This window comes from Macaca fascicularis, chromosome 5 (assembly GCF_037993035.2).
Source record: "Macaca fascicularis isolate 582-1 chromosome 5, T2T-MFA8v1.1".
NCBI classification, from domain to species: domain Eukaryota; kingdom Metazoa; phylum Chordata; class Mammalia; order Primates; family Cercopithecidae; genus Macaca; species Macaca fascicularis.
In genome coordinates this window covers 38,502,084-38,520,711 of record NC_088379.1, presented here as the reverse complement: position 1 = coordinate 38,520,711, position 18,628 = coordinate 38,502,084, and the positions used below count along the sequence as shown (strand labels likewise).

The 18,628-nt window shown below is 37.9% G+C and overlaps 1 protein-coding gene across 4 annotated transcripts in view; it reads right to left on the bottom strand.

The window, feature by feature from the left end:
* Positions 1 to 18,628, bottom strand: part of WDR19 (WD repeat domain 19) — a 93,929-nt gene that overhangs the window by 46,782 nt on the left and 28,519 nt on the right. For all 4 annotated transcript variants that reach the window (XR_012434785.1, XR_006698179.3, XM_005554696.5 and 1 more), the window contains exons 10-19: positions 16,217 to 16,287; positions 14,879 to 15,051; positions 14,682 to 14,796; positions 13,653 to 13,759; positions 12,789 to 12,911; positions 8,134 to 8,283; positions 4,783 to 4,930; positions 4,448 to 4,652; positions 1,196 to 1,355; positions 874 to 984 (exon numbers count right to left, since the gene is read on the bottom strand). Coding sequence is in view for 2 of the 4 variants with exons in the window: in XM_005554696.5 (XP_005554753.1) it covers positions 874 to 984; positions 1,196 to 1,355; positions 4,448 to 4,652; positions 4,783 to 4,930; positions 8,134 to 8,283; positions 12,789 to 12,911; positions 13,653 to 13,759; positions 14,682 to 14,796; positions 14,879 to 15,051; positions 16,217 to 16,287 (1,363 nt within the window). In the remaining 2 variants the exon portion in view is untranslated. The remainder of the gene's footprint in view (positions 1 to 873; positions 985 to 1,195; positions 1,356 to 4,447; positions 4,653 to 4,782; positions 4,931 to 8,133; positions 8,284 to 12,788; positions 12,912 to 13,652; positions 13,760 to 14,681; positions 14,797 to 14,878; positions 15,052 to 16,216; positions 16,288 to 18,628) is intronic.

Genomic DNA, 18,628 nt, shown 5'->3' with positions numbered 1-18,628 from the left:
CGGTTTTCCCATCTGGAAAACAGAGAAAAAACCAATCCTATCTCATAGGATTGTTGTGAGGGTTTAATGAGTTAATACCTGTCAAGTGCTTAGAAAAGTGCCTGGCCCACGTAAGCACTCAATATATGATGATATTTTTCCTTGTATACGTTTTTGTAATTTACACAATCTGTTCTCTTCGGACACACTTAGATTTCAATTAGTAATGTTGTAATACCATGCATTTTATGCCTCCACAAAATGCAGAATAAACATATTTTTGAATTATGATTTTAATAAAAAATAATATAATTAATGAGTACTCAGGGGTTCTTAAACTGACATGTTTGAATTCTAGGAGGGGGAAGGCATATAGTGTCTGTGCTGAGAAATTTTAATTATATAGAAGGGGTGATCCTCCTTTGCATATTCTTATGTTCTTTCCTTTTTTTTTTTTTTTTTTTTTTTTTTTTGAGACAGTCTCCCTCTGTCACCCAGGCTGGAGTGCAGTGGTGCAATCTTGGCTCACTGCAACCTCTGCCTCACAGGTTCAAGCGATTCTCCTTCCCCAGCCTCCAAGTAGCTGCGATTACAGGCTCACTGCAACCTCTACCTCCCAGGTTCAAGCAGTTCTCCTGTCTCACCCTCCTGAGTAGCTGGGATTACATGCACATGCCACCACGTCCGGCTAATTTTTGTATTTTTAGTTGAGATGAGGTTTCATCATATTGGTCAGCTGGTCTCAAACTTCTGACCTCAGGTGATCCACCCACCTTGGCCTCCCAAAGTGCTGGGATTAGAGGCGTGAGCCACTGCGCCAGGCCCCATTTTTTTTCCCCCCATTTCCCCACTGGATACCTCTTACACAATTTCCATTCTTATTTGCTGCCATACCTCCAGGGCAGCAATAGGACAGCTGGATGCAAGGTACAGGTCCTGAGCCAGGTTATAATCGTTGGTAAACATGGCAAGGTGTCCTGCCAAAAGATTGTAGTCCTCTATTCCCTACAAATAAAAGCAATTTTGATGAGAAAAAAATGTAAGAGTTTAACTTTTTTTTTTTTTAAAGGACTTTGATCATTAGAAGTGGTAATATTCTATCGATTCACTTGTTTAAGAGTTAGGTAAGATTAAACGGAAAAAGTTTAGACTGCATTTAACTTAAAATAGCATTTAAATCTTAACTTACTTGATAATTCTATAACATGCTGTTTACCTTTATTTGTTCCAAGGACATCACCATGCCAACATTTCCAATTCTCCGATAAACACGGATTGCAAACTCCACTTCCATGTGATGTAGACAAGCTCTGGCCAACTCATTCCAGGCAGCCTCATCATTCAGAATCCTGCACATTTCCCAAGCATCAGAGAACCTGGGATGTAAGTACATAAGCTTAATCAGAACGCTCCACTTGCCACGTTAGGCAATTTTCAGACTATATGTTATCTAACAGTGTGCCCCAGATAAACTGTCTAAAACATTTCTTAACCTGTAATCGTCATTTGCAAGTAATGAAAAGACACTTAAGCTTTCTTCCTTTGTGCAGATAAATGTTTTTCCCTGAATTTCTTTTATCAATCTGAATCTACTCTGTAATCAGCCTACTCAATTAACAACTAAACTAATGCTATTCATTTATTTCTTTTTATTTCACACATAGATGAATATTATTTTTGTTCTCCATAAGTCTAATAAAATTAGTATTCTATTCCTATAAATTTAGAAGTTTAAAACAGGGGTCAGCAAACTATGGCTCATGGGCCAAATCTAGTCAGATGCTGTTTTGAAAATACAGCTTGAGTGGAACAAAGTCACTCATCAGCCCACTCTTTTTTTTTTTTTTTGAAGACAGAGTCTTGCTCTGTCGCTCAGGGTGGAGTGCAGTGGCGCAATCTCACTTAACTGCAACCTCGGCCTCCCCAGTTTGTTATTCTCCTGCCTCAGCCTCCTGAGTAGCTGGGACTACAGGTTGCGCACTACCACGCCAGCTAATTTTTTGTATTTTTAGTAGAGATGGGGTTTCACCATGTTAGGCGGGATGGTCTTGACCTGCTGACCTTGTGATCCACCCGCCTTGGCCTCCCAAAGTGCTGGGATTACAGGTGTGTGCCACCGCACCCGGCCCAGCCCACTCTTTAATGGATTGTCTGTGGCCACTTTCCGGCTACAACAGCCAGCCTGAGTAGCTGTGATAGAGACCCTATGGCCCTTAAAGCTTGAAATATTTACCATTTGGACCATAACAGAAAAGGTTTTCAGACCTCTGGTTTAAAACATGAACATAAATGCCAATTAAACTTTTGGTGGAACCTCTACATGAGTGAATATATTACATTCATCTATCTATTCATTTATCCATTTATCTATTCACCTATTCATTTTTCCATCCAACACACATTTACTGAGCTCCTCTTATGTGCTTGGAAACATGACACAAAAATCAACCACAGTTGCTGTCCTTAAGGCAGTCACAATTGGGGAAGGTGGAAGAGACAGATAAGGAAACAAATGACTATAACACAGTTTGACGGAAGTAACTGAGTACTTACAATAGATAACTCTTGGTGCTAAGTCTTTTGCATAAATTCCCTTACCCTAATAACACTACCTACTAAGTATTATTATTATTTCTCCTTTAAAGATTAGGAAAGTGAGGCTTACAGATGTTAAAAGACTAGCCCAAGGCACACAGAGATAAGTGGTGTCATGCTCGTAACCACTGTGTATACTGCATCCTGGCTCTGAGGCAACACATCAGAAAGACCCCAAGCAGGACTGCTTGTGGTGGTGGGGAAGTCGGGGAAGGCTTCCTGGAGCAGCAGATGGCTCCACTAATTTCTGATGGGTAAAGAAAGAGGGGTTACTACATTCAGAGATAGCGAAAGGGCACTCCAGGAAGAATCATGAAATATATGCAATTTCAGCAGCCAGTGGAACAGAGAGGGAGTTGAGTGGAAACAGCTGAGCTGGTCTTAAATCATGAAGTGCCTAGTAGGTCATGGAGGTCCCCCAGGAATTTGGATTTGTTTGTAAAAGCAATAGGAAGTCGCTAAAGTATCTTGAGCAGGGAAATGAGGGGATCAAATCACATTTTCAAAAGTGTGTGGAGAACAGATGAGATCGTTATAAGGCTACTGGCAGACACAGCAGTTAGGAAGTGGAGAGTTACATTACACGTTATTCCAAGTGAGGGCCTGGGTAAAGACAAGGGAACACAGGAGGAGGAAAGGAGCTGGTGTATGTGTGTGTTAAGGCATGTGCATGTGTGATTAGAGTGAGGGAAAATAGGGGTCTGTGGAAATTGATGAGTTCAGTTTTAGAAAGGGCAAGTTTGAAGAGCTCATGGACTTCCAAGTACATATGACTGGAAGGTAGTTGTAAGTACAGGTTTAAGATAAAGACACAGATTTTAAAGTCAACTTCATATGGGTGGTATGTTGAGCCATGTTAAGCAGAGGAGATTTACTCAGGAAGAATAATTAGAGTAAGAAGAGAAGGAAACTCATGAGACCCCAATAAACAGCACATTTAAGAGAGGCTCAGAAGAATTAGAACGTCAAAGGAAATTCACAGTGGCTCTAGGAGATAAGAGAAAAAAACAGGAAAAGGAAATTACAAGCAAAGCAAAAATCAAACTTCATTATGATGAAATCAAGATATTGTTGACATAATTAGGTTTATTAGGATTTCACAATAACTGGGCTCTTTGGAAGCTTAGAAACTGTTTTGTTCTTACGGGCTTTCTTACAATAAAGTACTCATAATAAAAACAGCTTACTATCTTATCTGAGCCTCACAATACCCCTGTGAAATGAACAAGGGAAGTGCTGTTATCTCCATCTATTGAATAGGATTTGACATTTTATCAAAAAGACACCTGCACTCATATGTTTGCTGCAGCACTATTCACAATAGCAAAGTCATGGAATCAACTAAGTGTCCATCAACAGATGACTGGATTTTAAAACGTGGTGTGTATATACAGACATACACAACACGGAATACTACTCAGCTGTTAAAAATGAAATCATGTCTTTTGCAGCAATATGGATGGAATTCGAGGTCATTATCCTAAGTGAAATACCCCAAAGTCAAAAACTGCACGTTCTCACTTAGAAGTGGGAGATAAACAATGGGTACACATGGACATACAGGTGGAATAAGAGACACTGGAAACTCCAAAAGGTGGGACGGTGAGACGGGGTTGAGGGATAAAATACTACCTACTGGGTGCAGTGTTCACTATTCTGGTGATGGGTACATTAAAAGCTCAGACTTCACCATATGCACTATATCCATGTAGCACAACTGCACTTATATTTCCACATTTACAAAAAATAAAAAATATTCTTGCAAGGAGAAAGAATAAAGCAATAAAATAAGATAAAATAATTATAGGATTTGACCTTTAAAATCACAAAAGCAAACGAGAAGTTCCAAAAGAAGAAGTGTTTGAAAGCCTACCTTTTTAGCATTAAATTCTGTGCCAGCATTGGTCTCAGTTCGTCAGGCCCCGTATCTCTGAAGTTGCTGAGAAAGCCATAGGTGCTAAGGTAGATGTTGTTTACTTTTCCACTCTGTGTTTGGCAGGTCAACTCTCCATTATATAGCAGCAAAGGTTTATGAGCAAAAGGAACTTTGGTGCTACCAGCCAAAATAACCTTGGCTCCTACATTATAAAACAGAAATCTCAATGCTGAAAGCTAATACTCAGCACAAAAATCAGAAAGGCATGTTTTAATTTTACTGCAATGGGGAAATTCATTTGTCAGCAAATATACACAAAAGGGGTTTAGTACCTTGTATAGTGTCCTTGTGAAAGACATAAGTGTACACCTTATCATCATCATAAGCAATAAATACACCTTTATCCATTGGCCAGTTTTCCCAAAGAACACCTTTAATGGTTGGTGAAAAATCTGGAATCTCATAGGTAGTGTCATTAACCTACAAAATAAGATTTACAGATTTGCCCCAAGTCTGTACTTAAATCATTATCATTTGCCGTGGAGGAGGCCTGTTTGCAGCCTTAGCTGGCTTAGCTAAGTCATATTCAACTTAACATCACTCCAACAACAACAGGAAAGAAAGTTTCTTTTTCCATTCTTATCCTAGGTCTGGCTTGAAAAAACTATAGTTATTTGGAAAATCCAAGGTTTGATCTAAAATCTGGCAAATTTGTAGAAGAACGCACGAGTCTAGACACAAAGCTTCAGCTTAAGGAAAAAAAATTAAAGCTGCTCAACATGACAGAAATTTAAACTATGAACACACTTGTACTTGTGTTTAGAAATTTTTCATAATACTGAGTATTTGATAATACTGGGTATTAAGAAACAAATTAATTCACATGATTGAAGTAAATTACACTAGGGATGCTTTATTTCAAAAGACTTCTCTAAAATGCATATCAACAAATATAAATATACAATCATCCCTCAATATCTATTGAGGGATGGGTTCCAGGATCTACTACGGATAGCAAAACCCACAGATGCCCAAATCCCTGACCCATAAAATGGTGTAATATGTGTATAACCTGTGTACACCCTTCCTTATACTTTAAATCATCTCTAGATTACTTATAATACCTAATACAACATAAACGCCATGTAAATTGTTGTCATACTGTATTGGGAATATAGATAAGAAAAATTTTCTGCACAGGTTTAGCGTAGACAAAGCCATCCATTTTTCCTCTGAATATTTTTGATCCACAGTTGGTTGAATCCGTAGATGAGGAACCCAGATAGGGTGGGCTGACTGTAATATCATACTAAATAAGCTATTTATAAAAATCAGTCCATATAAATCCTGTGAACGCAGGCAGATAGGCTTATATATATCCTGAATAGGGAACTGAAAAATATCTGCCTCCTCCTACTCTCAAAATAAAAATGAAATATAAAATCCCTGCAAATAATAAGTAATATTACAAAGCTGTGTTATTTAATATAGTAGTTGCTATTATAATATCTACATGTAGCCAGATGTACCTATTAAGCACTGAAATATGCCAAGTCCGAATTCAGATATGTTTAAGTGTAAACTACACAGAGAGTTCGCATGAAAAAAAGATTGTAAAATATCTCATTACTTTTTTTATATTCAATTACACATTGAAATGATAATATTGAGATACCATTGCATACCAGTCAGAATGGCGATTATTAAGTCAAGAAACAATAGATGCTGGCAAGGCTGAGGAGAAAGAGGAATGCTTTTACACTGTTAGTGGGAATGTAAATTCGTTCAACCATTGTGGAAGACAGTATGGCAATTCCTCAAGGGTTTAGTTAAATATATTAAAATTAATTTCACCTGTTTGTTTTTTATCTTTTAAAAAATGTAGCTAATATAAAATTTTTAATTATATATGTGGTTCACATTATATTTCCATTGGACAGTGCTACTTACAAGATATTGTACTAATTACTTCATTTCATGCTAACCTTATACTCTAAAAGACAGGTACTATTATTATTCCCATTTTACAGATGAAGAAACTGAAGTACAGGGAAATCTGCCCAAAGTCACACAGCTAGTAGGTTGACGGCCAGTATTGGAACCCAGGCAGTCTGGATCCTGAGTCTCTGCTTCTAATCCATGTTAGTCTATGTTATACTGATGCTCACTTTGTATAGATGAACACATCAGTGCCACTGGACTAGTGGTTGAACTTTTTTTAAAAAAAGGTAACCATTTGTTGAGTGCTTATTATGTGGCTAACACTGTACTAAAAGCTTACATGCATCATCCTATTAACTTTTCATTTAACAACCCTACAAAGTAGGTACTAGAACTGTCTCCATCTTAGACAGACAGGAAAACTGGAAATCCAATCAAAGTGAGAGCTCCTTGACAGAAATTATCAAGAAAAAGAGAACTGTAAATGGAGAAAGTAAAAATGAATGAAATCACCTTGTTAAAGGCTGACCTTACTCCTTACCCTTTCCTAGCAGCCACACCCTATTTTTGACTTTAACTCCTGACAGACACCTGATTTACCCTCCTACTCTCTTGTCTATTCTGTCTAAGCCACAGTTTCTAACTGTGGTGAACCCACACGGGGGAAATTCAAGGCAGCTCTAATTAGTTCCCTGTTATAGAAAGGAAACCTATACAAGGTGGAATTTCCATATTAAGTAGAGGGAACTCGAGCTTTATCTTCATTTATGTCATTCATCCTTCCTTATTTGCTTTGCAATTGGGGGAGGAGTGCATTGAGTAAGAACTAGCAAATTAGGAATTTGGCATAGATAATCCAGGTACATTTGTGGAAATTCATTATATTTGTCAAATAAAGAAAGAAAAGAAAAGAAAAAGAAGAGAAGGAAAGGAAGGGAAGGGAAAGGGAAAAGAAGGAAAGGGAAAGGAAAGGAAGAAGGGGTGGGCATGGGGAGGAAGTAAGTCTTTGTATCAAGCGAAGTGTAGCAGTGAGGAGCAGGCTGTTTACATTGAGGGAACACCACAGTGAGACCTAGGGACCTGGAAACAGTATTAAGGATGGGTCTACAAGCAGCTGTAGTTTATGTGATTTGACCAAGAACATAGTAAACTATTAACAGGATATAAAAAGTAAATGAAAAATCCAATTATAGTAACTAATGTAAAGGCACATCTCCTTTTTTCTAAATCTATTTTCAAAAAAGTTAAAGATGTTTAAAAATATGAGTGGCTGATTTTTAAAATGGGCTCATCTATTTTTATTCATCTAATACAGAAATACCTGTTCCTTGTGCTCAGGATCTTTAAGGAAAGAGGAAAATCAACTGAGGTGTGCAGAAAGGACAGATAAGCTCACTGCCTATCGGGAGAGAAAAGTCATGTACAGGAAGATACACTATAATTATTGTATTGTGCAGTAAGTATACGATAAGGTTGAAAGTGGTATAGGACATAATAACTATTTTTTCCCATTAAAAATCTTTCTGGGATGGCCACTGTGAAAAATTACAGAATAATGGAAAAAGTTGTCTTGATATAGTCATAAGAAATCTATCATAAACATGATATGAAGATGATAGCGAAGAACTACAATCCTTGGCACTAATTAATAGAAAATTTTACATGAGATATGCTTTAAACATACTTTTTTCCCCCTATATTGCATTTCAAAAAATAAACATTTAAAAATGTTCTAGACTTACTGGACAGTAAACAAATCCATCACTTTTTTCATCAATGAAAACTAATCTGGTACCATTTGGGTCGGGAAAAATCTTTTTCACACTGACAGGATGTCGATAATCATTAACGAATTGCCAGTCTTCAATGTAGAAATACTGAACGACACCAGTCTAAAAAAAAAAAATTCAGTCATGAAAATATAAAAGGTAGTCAAGGAAATACTAACTTTCAACATTTAAATTAAACATACATCCTAATTTTAAGAGAAAAATGTCATGTTTTTGATGAAGTGACTAAGAATAATATTTAGTATATGTGAAAGGTACAGACTCAAGAAAATAAATACAATGGGAAAAGCTGGGCGCAGTGGCTCTCGCCTGTAATCCCAGCACTTTGAGAGGGATTTCACCATGTTAGCCAGGATGGTCTCAATCTGCTGACCTCGTGATCTGCCTGCCTCAGCCTCCCAAAGTGCTGGGATTACAGGTGCGAGCCACTGCACCCGGCCCAGCCCACTCTTTAATGGGCGGGCGGATCTGCCTCCCGGGTTCAAGTGATTCTCCTGCCTCAGCCTCCCGAGTAGCTGGGATTACAGGCATGCGCCACCATGCCCAGTTAATTTTTGTATTTTTAATAGAGACGGGGTTTCACCATGTTGGTCAGGCTGGTCTCGAACTCCTGACCTCAAGTGATCCTGGCCTCGAACTCCTGACCTCAAGTGATCTGCCCACCTCGGCCTCCCAAAGTGTTGGGATTACAGCCATGAGCCACAGCACCTGGCCATGTTCACTATCGTCACTGAAGTGATGGTGTGTCATGGGTGTATACATATGTCAAAACCTATCAAATTGTACACTTTTAAATTTTAATTTATTTGTTTTTTTGGAGACAGAGTCTTGCTCTGTCACCTAGGCTGTGTGCAGTGGTGCGATCTCAGCTCACTGCAACCTCCACCTCTCAGGCTCAAGTGATTCTCCTGCCTCAGCCTCCCGAGTAGCTGGGACTACAGGCGTACGCCATTAAGCCCAGCTAATTTTTGTATTTTCAGTATAAACGGGATTTTACCATGTCGTCCAAGCTGGCCTCAAACTCCTGAGCTCAGGCAATCAGCCTGTCTTAGCCTCCCAAAGTGCTGGGATTACAGGCATGAGCCACCGTGCCCATCCAAATTGTACACTTTAATAGTGCATTTTTCTTGCATGTCAATGAAACTTCAATAAAGCTGCCAAAAACCATGATATTTTCTGAATTACTCAAGAATGAAACTGGAATAGTTGCTGCTTAATGAACAGACTACTACATTTATTCCAAAAGTACTGTGGCATAGTGGAAAGAGTAGATTTTCCATCAGGAAATTTTAGTTTAAGTTCCAGTTTGCTACAGACTTGCTAGCCTCTCAATCTTCAGTATCTTCCTCCTGAAAATTTCCCTGTGTATTTTATAGATGAGATAAAATAAGTGAGATCAAGGCTCTATAAACTATTAGCGTCATACAAATTTCCTGTTCTGTATTTTTCCATATCACCAAATTACCTGATATATGAGACCTACCTTACTGATGTATATTATCTCAAAGACTTACTAGTTTCGGTCAAACTTAAATTTTAAAAAGTCTCTCATATGGCAACAAGCATGGTTTAAAACATGTTCTTTCAAAAAAATAATTTAGGTCGGGCACCTGTGGCCCATTCCTGTAATTCCCGCACTTTGGGAGGCCAAGGTAGGAGGATCATTTGAGGCTAGGAGTTCAAGACCAGCCTGAGCAACACAGTGAGATCCAGTCTCTACCAAAAAAAAATTAAAAAAAAAAAAAATTAATTAGCAGGTTTCTAAAATAAATAAATAAAAAGAAAATATAAAAAAAATATTTCAGCTGGGCACAGTGGCTCACACCTGTAATCCCAGCACTTTGGGAGGCTGAGGCAGGTGGATCACGAGGTCAGGAGTTCAAGACCAGCCTGGCCAAGATGGTGAAACTCCGTACCTACTAAAAATACAAAAATTAGCTGAGTGTGGTGGTGGGTGCCCATAATCCCAGCTACTAGGGAGGCTGAGGCAGAGTACTGCTTGAACCTAGGAGGTGGAGGTTGGAGTGAGCCAAGATCGCGCCACTGCACTCCAGCCTGGGTTACAGAGTGAGACTCCGTCTCAAAACAAACAAACAAAAAATTTTCGAGGTCCATTTCTTAAAAAAAAAAAAAAAGAAAAAAGAAAAAAATTAAAAACTAAAAATTAGCAGGGCATGGTGGCATGCACCTGTAGTCCCAGTTACTCAGAAGGATGAGGCAGGAGGATTGCTTGAGCCCAGGAGGTCGAGATTGTAGTAAGCTATGATCGTGCTGCTGCACTCCAGCCTGGGTGACAGAGTGAGACCCTGTCTCTAAAAAATAATAATGGTAATGATAATTTCATGTGAAAAAGTGGAAACTTTTAAAATAGTAAATAACTTTTTCTTTGCTGTTGTTGTTTTTTGTTTTTCAGACGGGGTCTTGCTCTGTTACCCAGGCTGGAGTGTAGTGGCACGATCTCAGCTCACTGGCAACCTCCACCCCCGGGGCTCAAGTGATCTTCCCATCTCAGCCTCCTGAGTAGCTGGGAGCACAGGCACACACCACCACGTCTGGCTGTTTTTTTGTATTTTTATTAGAGATGGGGGTCTCGCCATGTTGCTCAGGTTGGTCTCGAACTCCTGAGCTCAAGCGATCCACCCGCCTCGGCCTCCCAAAATGCTGGGATTTTAGGTGGGAGCCACTGCACCCGGCCAATATTTTGCTGAAGTGGAAAATAATGCATTTTCTACCAACCTTACTTAATTCTTTTACAGACTGATCAAAGTAACAGGTATGGCATACTTTGAAAAATCTGTGAAAACTGTTTTACAAATATAAGATGCTATAACTGTTTTATGTGCATGTGGCTAATGTAATATTTGGAGATATAGAGTACCTATGGTTCAAAGGATGAATAAATTGAAGTCAGATTCTCAATATTCAATTAATCTTAATATTTGCTGAATGCCTACTAAATGCAGGCATTAGAGATTTGAAGTTGAATTGTCTACGTTCATCACCAAATTAAATCCTTAAGGCACCCAGATAGGGAAAATGATGCTTGGAGGGGTTAAACACCAGCTAGCAAGTAATAGAACTGGTGTTTGAGCCCAGATTTGCTAGGCTCCAAAGTCTGAGCTTTTCACTAGGCCATCAAAATTGCTTAAAATCACAAAAGCACTGACATTAACAAATCATGCCACCTACGTGTTCTATACATGTACAGTCATTCACCACATAAGGTTTCGGTCAGCGATGGACTGTGTATATGATGATAGTCCCATAAGATCAGGATGGAGGTGAAAAATTCTTATTGCCTAGTGATATCGTGAATGTTATAATGTCAAAGCATAAGCCATTACTCATAAGTTTGTGGTGATGCTGGTGTAAACAAACCTCGTGTGCTGCCAGTTATATAAAAATATAGCGCATATAATTATGTGTAGCACATAATACTTGATAATGATAATAAATGACTGTTACTGGTTTATATATTTATTATACTATACTTTTTATTGTTATTTTAGAGTGTACTCCTATTTATTTAAAAAAAAGTTAACTATAAAACAGGCTCAACCAGGTCCTTCAGGAGGTATCCTGAAGGCATTGTTATCATAGGAGATGAGAGTTCCATCTATGTTATTCCCGCTGAAGACCTTCCAGTGGGACAAGATGCAGAGGTGGGAGACAGTGATACTGATGATCTTGATGCTATGCTGGCCTGCACTAATGTGTGTGTTTGTGTCTTAGTTTTTATAAAAAGTTTAAAAGTTAAAAAAAGTGAAAAATAGAGAAAGGCTTACAGAATAGGATATATTTTTTCAGAAAATATTTTGTGTAACTATACAATGTGTTTGTTAACAAACTAAGTGTTACTACAAAAGAGTCAAGTGTTTAAGTGTTACTAAGCTAAGTGTTATTAGCTTAGTAACACTTTAAGCTAAGTGTTACTATAAAAGAGTCAAAAAGTTTTTAAAAATTTAAAAGCTTATAAAGTAAAAAAGTTATAGTGAGATAAGGTTAATTTATTATTGAAGAAAAAAATTTTAAATAAATTTAGTGTCCCTAAGTACACAATGTTGATAAAATCCATGGTAGTGTACAGTAATGCCGCAGGCCTTCATAGTCACTCACCACTCACTCACTCACTCACTCACCCAGAGGCATTTCCAGTCCTGCAAGCTCCTGTCATGCTAAGTGCCCTATACAGGCATGCTGTTTTAAATATTTTATATCACATGTTTACAGTACCTTTTCTATGTTTAGATACAATTGTGTTACAATTGCCTACAGCGTTCAGTACAGTCACATACTGTACTGGTTTGTAGCCTAGAAGCAATAGGCTCTACCACACAGGCTAGGTGTGTAGTGGGCTGTACCATCTAGGTTCCTGTAAGCACACTCCATGACATCCACACGATGACGAACTTGCCCAACGACATGTTTCTCAGAATGAATCTCCATTGCTAAGAGACACATGAATGTATATAATTAATCACAGATAACTTCAGTAATTGTATTGGATTCAATACAGAAAAAAGGCTGGTAGGAGAAGGAAATGACTGAGATCACAAAGTAAAAATTAGAAATTCCCAATGTTCTCTAATAAAGAAGGTGACACATACATCTGTACCATAGATGAGGAAATCACTAGTTAAGGCATGGCATAAGATACGGCACTTATCATCCACTGCTGGGAAAAGCCGAGTCTCACGTTCTTCTTGAGCATCCAATATTTCACTTTCTATCTAAAATGTAAAGAATAATAATGGCTCACAGATTCATTTGAGTAAACCTGCTATACAACATCTAGGGGTGTCTTTTTCTCAAGTTCAACTAAACATTCAGACTCCCAAGACTACCAGAGGTCAGTTTAGTCAGAAAGCTATCAGACAGGAACCACAGCTTGCCAGCAAGGTAGCACAGACGTCCCTCTTAGTGTGAACAGTCTTTACTGCAGGCTCTGCAGCTATCTAATTGCTAATCTCTTTGTCTTCCATGAAGAGCCATGAAACAGATGTGAGAAATACCCTGACTTAGAAGCCCCCTCTTCACAGGTGCCAACATCTCTTGAACAACTCAGCAGGCATGGTTTCAAAGACCCCCACACACATAATGCCCAAATATGAGTCAGCACCTTCCAGGAAGCCCGAAGGTATGGCATTCCCATCAGGTTTTTATGGTTTTGTGTATAGTTCCTTCTAGTTGCAGTTTACCAACAGGGTAATTATTATTACTATTATTTTTGCTAAAGGCTATGTTGTGAGTAGCACTGTTGATATTTATCAGGTTTTTGGGGAACAGGGTTAGAAAGTCAATAGAACTTCTCATATAGAAGGGGAAGGGTTTTGTTAATCCTTTACTCACACCTGGCTTTCTAGTTAGTCTGTACATCCTTGCTTCCTAACCAATATTCTTGATAATCAGACATTAGGCTGTTCATCATAACTTAACTTAGCATGTCTCCAGGACATCAAAATTATACTTACCAAATGTAACTGGACTTTGCCTTCAAAAAGTGCAGCAGCATAGTCAGAATGAAGGCAAATACTGGCTACTGTTCCCAGATACTCCATATCTTTCAATTTTTTCACAGCTGTAGCAATTTTTAAAAATCAACACATTAAAATATTGGTAAAACTATCTCATACATACTTGCAAATAATTTTAAAAGGTGTGCTTTTGCAAAAATATTCTGAACTTAAAATTTCATTTTAATCTTAAATGATTAAATGATTAAATTGACTCTTAAAGATTAAATTTCATTTTAATCTTAGTTGCCATATAAATTTGCCTTCAGGCATTCCATTATGGTTTACATGAAACAAAGTAATAGAAAATAAAATCACATGCAAAACAATTAAGAATTAAACCTTAAGTGGCAATAAACTTAATGGTGTTTCCTGTTTAACCAGTTAATTTTCAGGTTTGTTCTATTCCTGAGGGTTACCTGACCTAGAATTGGGGAAAGGTGATGGGGAGGAAGAAGGAGAAGAAAAAACAAAACAAGGTTTTCCTCACATGCTAGTAGCTATTATTTAAAGCATAAAAGGGGAGACAGAACTAACATTTATTAAGTACCCACTAGGTTTAGGAGTGCTTAAAACAGTCACTGTGCCAAGTGAGATCGCGCATTTTATTTTATTTAATCTTCCTCATGATCCATTAAAGTAGAAGTACCTCATTTTCTAGATGAGTAAGGCTCACAAGCGCAAAGTGATTTGTCTATAGTCACTTAACTAACCGAGGCAGAAAGGGAAATTAAATCCAGGGCCTCTCTAATTCTGAAGCTCATACTCTACCCACTATGCTATGCTGCCTTCACTACACAGGTAAAGAATAAAAGCTTTCTAAAAATTATGTGAATTTTTAGAAGACTTACAAAACCATTTAAGCTAAGAATGAGATATATGAACAAAAGAGTGAAAGACTTGGTCCTAAAAGAAACTTCCAGTGCTTACCAAATAAGAACAGAAACTATATGCTAGATAAGAATAAACAACTAGACTTAGACTTGCCATTCTCTCCAAGGACATAAAACCAAGCTCGATTATTCATTCCTACAGCCAGATGATAAAGACCTACTGCCACAAAGTTGGGTTCCACATCAACAGAAACTGTGATTGGTAGCTCCTATATAGAGAAAAATAGTAATAAATCAACTGCTAGACTTATTTTATTAAGAAATAAGAGAAAAATAACACCATTTTCATACTCCTTCAATAGGGTTGGCTACGGTGACTTCAAGGAGGGAGGTGAGATAGGCAATCCTTGTGCTGCAGGCATCCCCAAGTATAGGAAGCTTGGTCAGGAAAACATGAAGTGAGCCCCTTTGGGTAGAGAGTGCTAGCAACTGGCCATCATCAGTCCAGGACAAGGTACCCAATCCTGAAATAATCGACAAAATAAATGATCATCCAAAAACAATATATAGTTGCAGGCAGCAAACACATATTTTCATTTGAGCTACCAGAGACATAACAATTTTCAAATATCTTCCTTACCAGTTTAAGTAGTTTTTATTTAGAGTAGGAAATGTGCCATGGATTGGCATAAGAATATGAGCATTGGCTCATTCCCTGTGGTTCAAAGAGAAAGTACAGTTATGTGTCACTTAACAACAGGACCATGTTCTGAGAAATCTGTCATTAGGTGACTTTGTTGTTGTGTGAACATCATAGAGTGTACTTACACAAACCTAGATGAAACAGCCTACTACATACCTAGGCTATATTGTAGAGCCTATTGCTCCTAGGCTATAAGCCTGTATGGCATGCTACTGTACTGAACACTGTGCAACTGTAACACAGCAGTATTTGCACATTGAAACATATCTAAACATAGAAAATGTAGAGTAAGCCTGAATAACAAAACAAGACCCTGTCTCAAAAAAAAAAAAAAAAAAAAAAGAAAAAGAAAAAGTGGTAAATATGGACCATGTATGTGGACCACTGTTGACTGAAACGTCATTATGTGGGTCATGACTATCTATAAGAATTTATACTTTACATTAGAATTAGGATAAAATTCACTATAAATCTCTGGATCAAAGTAGACATATCTTTCTAGTCAAGCAGTATGACAACATAATTACTAAAATAAGGAGACTATTTTAGGGAACTCTAGTAAAGAATATTAAAATTTATTTCTGGCCAGGCACAGTGGCTCACGCCTGTAATCCCAGCACTTTGGGAGGCCAAGGTGGGCAGATCACCCGAGGTCAGGAGTTCAAGACTAGCCTGGCCAACATGGTGAAACCCTGTCTCTACTAAAAATACAAAAATTAGCTGGGTGTGGTGGCGCATGCCTGTAATACCAGCTACTTGGGAGGCTGAGGCAGGAGAATAGCTTGAACTTTGGAGGTAGAGGTTGCAGTGAGCAGAGATCATGCCATTGCATTCCATCCTGGGCTACAAAATGAGACTCCATCTCAAAAAAAAAAAAAAAAAAAAAAATCCTCCTACAACGAATGCAAATCACACAATAATGAACACAACCTTATTCTCTGTAACTGGAATGATAAAATGTCGATCTGCTTCAGAAAAATCAATACCTTTATTTTCCTCATCCAGGCTGAGTATAGCATACATGTCTTTTAAGTCAACCAAGTCTTGGATTTTAATGCTGAAAAACAAAAATGTATTTAAAAAAAATATATATGATCTTTATATAAAACTGTTTTAGTTCACCAAAAATTATAAACCATGGAATAGGTTACTGGTCTCCAAAATGTGATGTACAGAACGATCTACCCGGTTAAAGAAAGAAAGTATTAGAATTTCTGTACTTCATTACATCTTTAAATTTTGGGGTTTGTTGTTGTTTGTTTACTGTGTGAAGAGATGGGGGGGTGTTGTTTGTTTACTGTGTGAAGAGATGGGGGGGTGGGTTGTACCTGGCTTAGTTTCTGATCTATGGCATCAGGAATAAGGAGGTTAAAATGGTCCTGAAGAAATTTGAGTATGAAAATATTCTCCTGAGTAGTATTAGTTATTGTAAGATGATACAGGTTTCTCTTTACAATGTGTTCCCTTTCTCCCGTGCCCAGAGTTCTTTCATACAAAAGGAAGTGAATTATAGTACAGAAAGAATATTAAATTTGGATCAGAAGGATCAGGTTGAAAGCTCTGAAAAATGCGGGCATAATATTATTTCATAGTGTTGTAATAAGAATAAGTAAGTTGATGTAAATGAAAGTTGTGTAGTACAATGTTGAGACCCAACAGTTGTAACATTTCTTTCCTCCTAATCTCCTTTTCTCCTTTCTCTTCCCTTCCAGTATTTTCCTCTTACATTGTTTCCCTCATTATTTTCATTTAATTGAACTTTTAAGATAATTTTAGATTCACAGGTAGTTGTAAGAGGCAATATAGATAGATAGATTCCATGTCCCCTTTTCTCCCAATAACATCTTGAAATACTATAGTATAATATCACAATTGGGATACTGACATTGATAGAAACTACAAATCTTATTCCGATGCCCCTAGTTTTACTTGTACTCAATGTGTGTGTTTACTTGTACTTGGTGTGTGTGTTTACTTGTACTCAGTGTGTGTGTTTAGTAACTTTCTCACACAAGAGATTCATGAGATCCACCACCACAGTCAGGATACATACAGATAGTTCCATGACCACGAGGATCTCTCATGTTGCCTTTTCATAAACACTCACCTCTTTCCTTCTAACCCCAGCCCCATCCTAACCTCTGGCAATCACTAATCTGTTCTTTGTTTTTATAATTCTATCTTTTCAAGAACATTATATAAATGAAATCATACAGTATGCAACCTGTTGAGACTGGCTTTTTTCCATTCAGCGCAATCCTTTGGAAATTCATTCAAGTTGCTGGGTGTATCAATAGGTTGTTCCTTTTTATTGTTGAGTAGTGTTCTATGACATAGATGAACCATTCACCCACTGAAGGACATCTGGATTGTTTCCAGTTTTTGGTTTTTTATTTTTTTATTTTATTTTTTATTTTTTAATTATACTTTAAGTTCTAGGGTACATGTGCACAATGTGCAGGTTTGTTACATATGTATACATGTGCCATGTTGGTGTGCTGTACCCATTAACTTGTCATTTACATTAGGTATATCTCCTAATGCTATCCCTCCCCCCTACCCCCTCCCCACAATAGGACCCGGTGTGTGATGTTCCCCTTCCTGTGTCCAAGTGATCTCACTGTTCAATTCCCACCTATAAGTGAGAACATGTGGTATTTGGTTTTCTGTTCTTGCGATAAGTTTGCTGAGAATGATGGTTTCCAGCTGCATCCATGTCCCTTACAAAGGACATGAACTCATCCTTTTTTATAGCTGCATAGTATTCCATGGTGTATATGTGTCACATGTTCTTAATCCAGTCTGTCACTGATGGACATTTGCGTTGATTCCAAGTCTTTGCTATTGTGAATAGTGCCGCAATAAACACACGTGTGCATGTGTCTTTATAGCAGCATGACTTATAATCCTTTGGGTATATCCCCAGTAATGGGATGGCTGGGTCAAATGGTATTTCTAGTTCTAGATCCTTGAGGAATTGCCACACTGTTTTCCACAATGGATGAAGTAGTTTACAGTCCCACCAACAGTGTAAAAGTGTTCCTATTTCTCCACATCCTCTCCAGCACCTGTTGTTTCCTGATTTTTTAATGACTGCCATTCTAACTGGGGTGAGATAGTATCTCATTGTGGTTTTGATTTGCATTTCTCTGATGGCCAGTGATGATGAGCATTTTTTCACGTGTCTGTTGCTGCATATACAGGTTTTTATCTGAATGTAGGTGTTCATTTCTCTGGAATAAATGGCCAGATGTGAAACTGCTAGATCATACGGTAATTGCATGTTTAGTTTTTTAAGAAACTGCTAAACTGCTTCCCAGAGTAGCTGTACCATGATGCATTCCCACCAGCAATGTATGAGGAATCCAGTTTCTCTTCATACTTACCCACATTTGGTG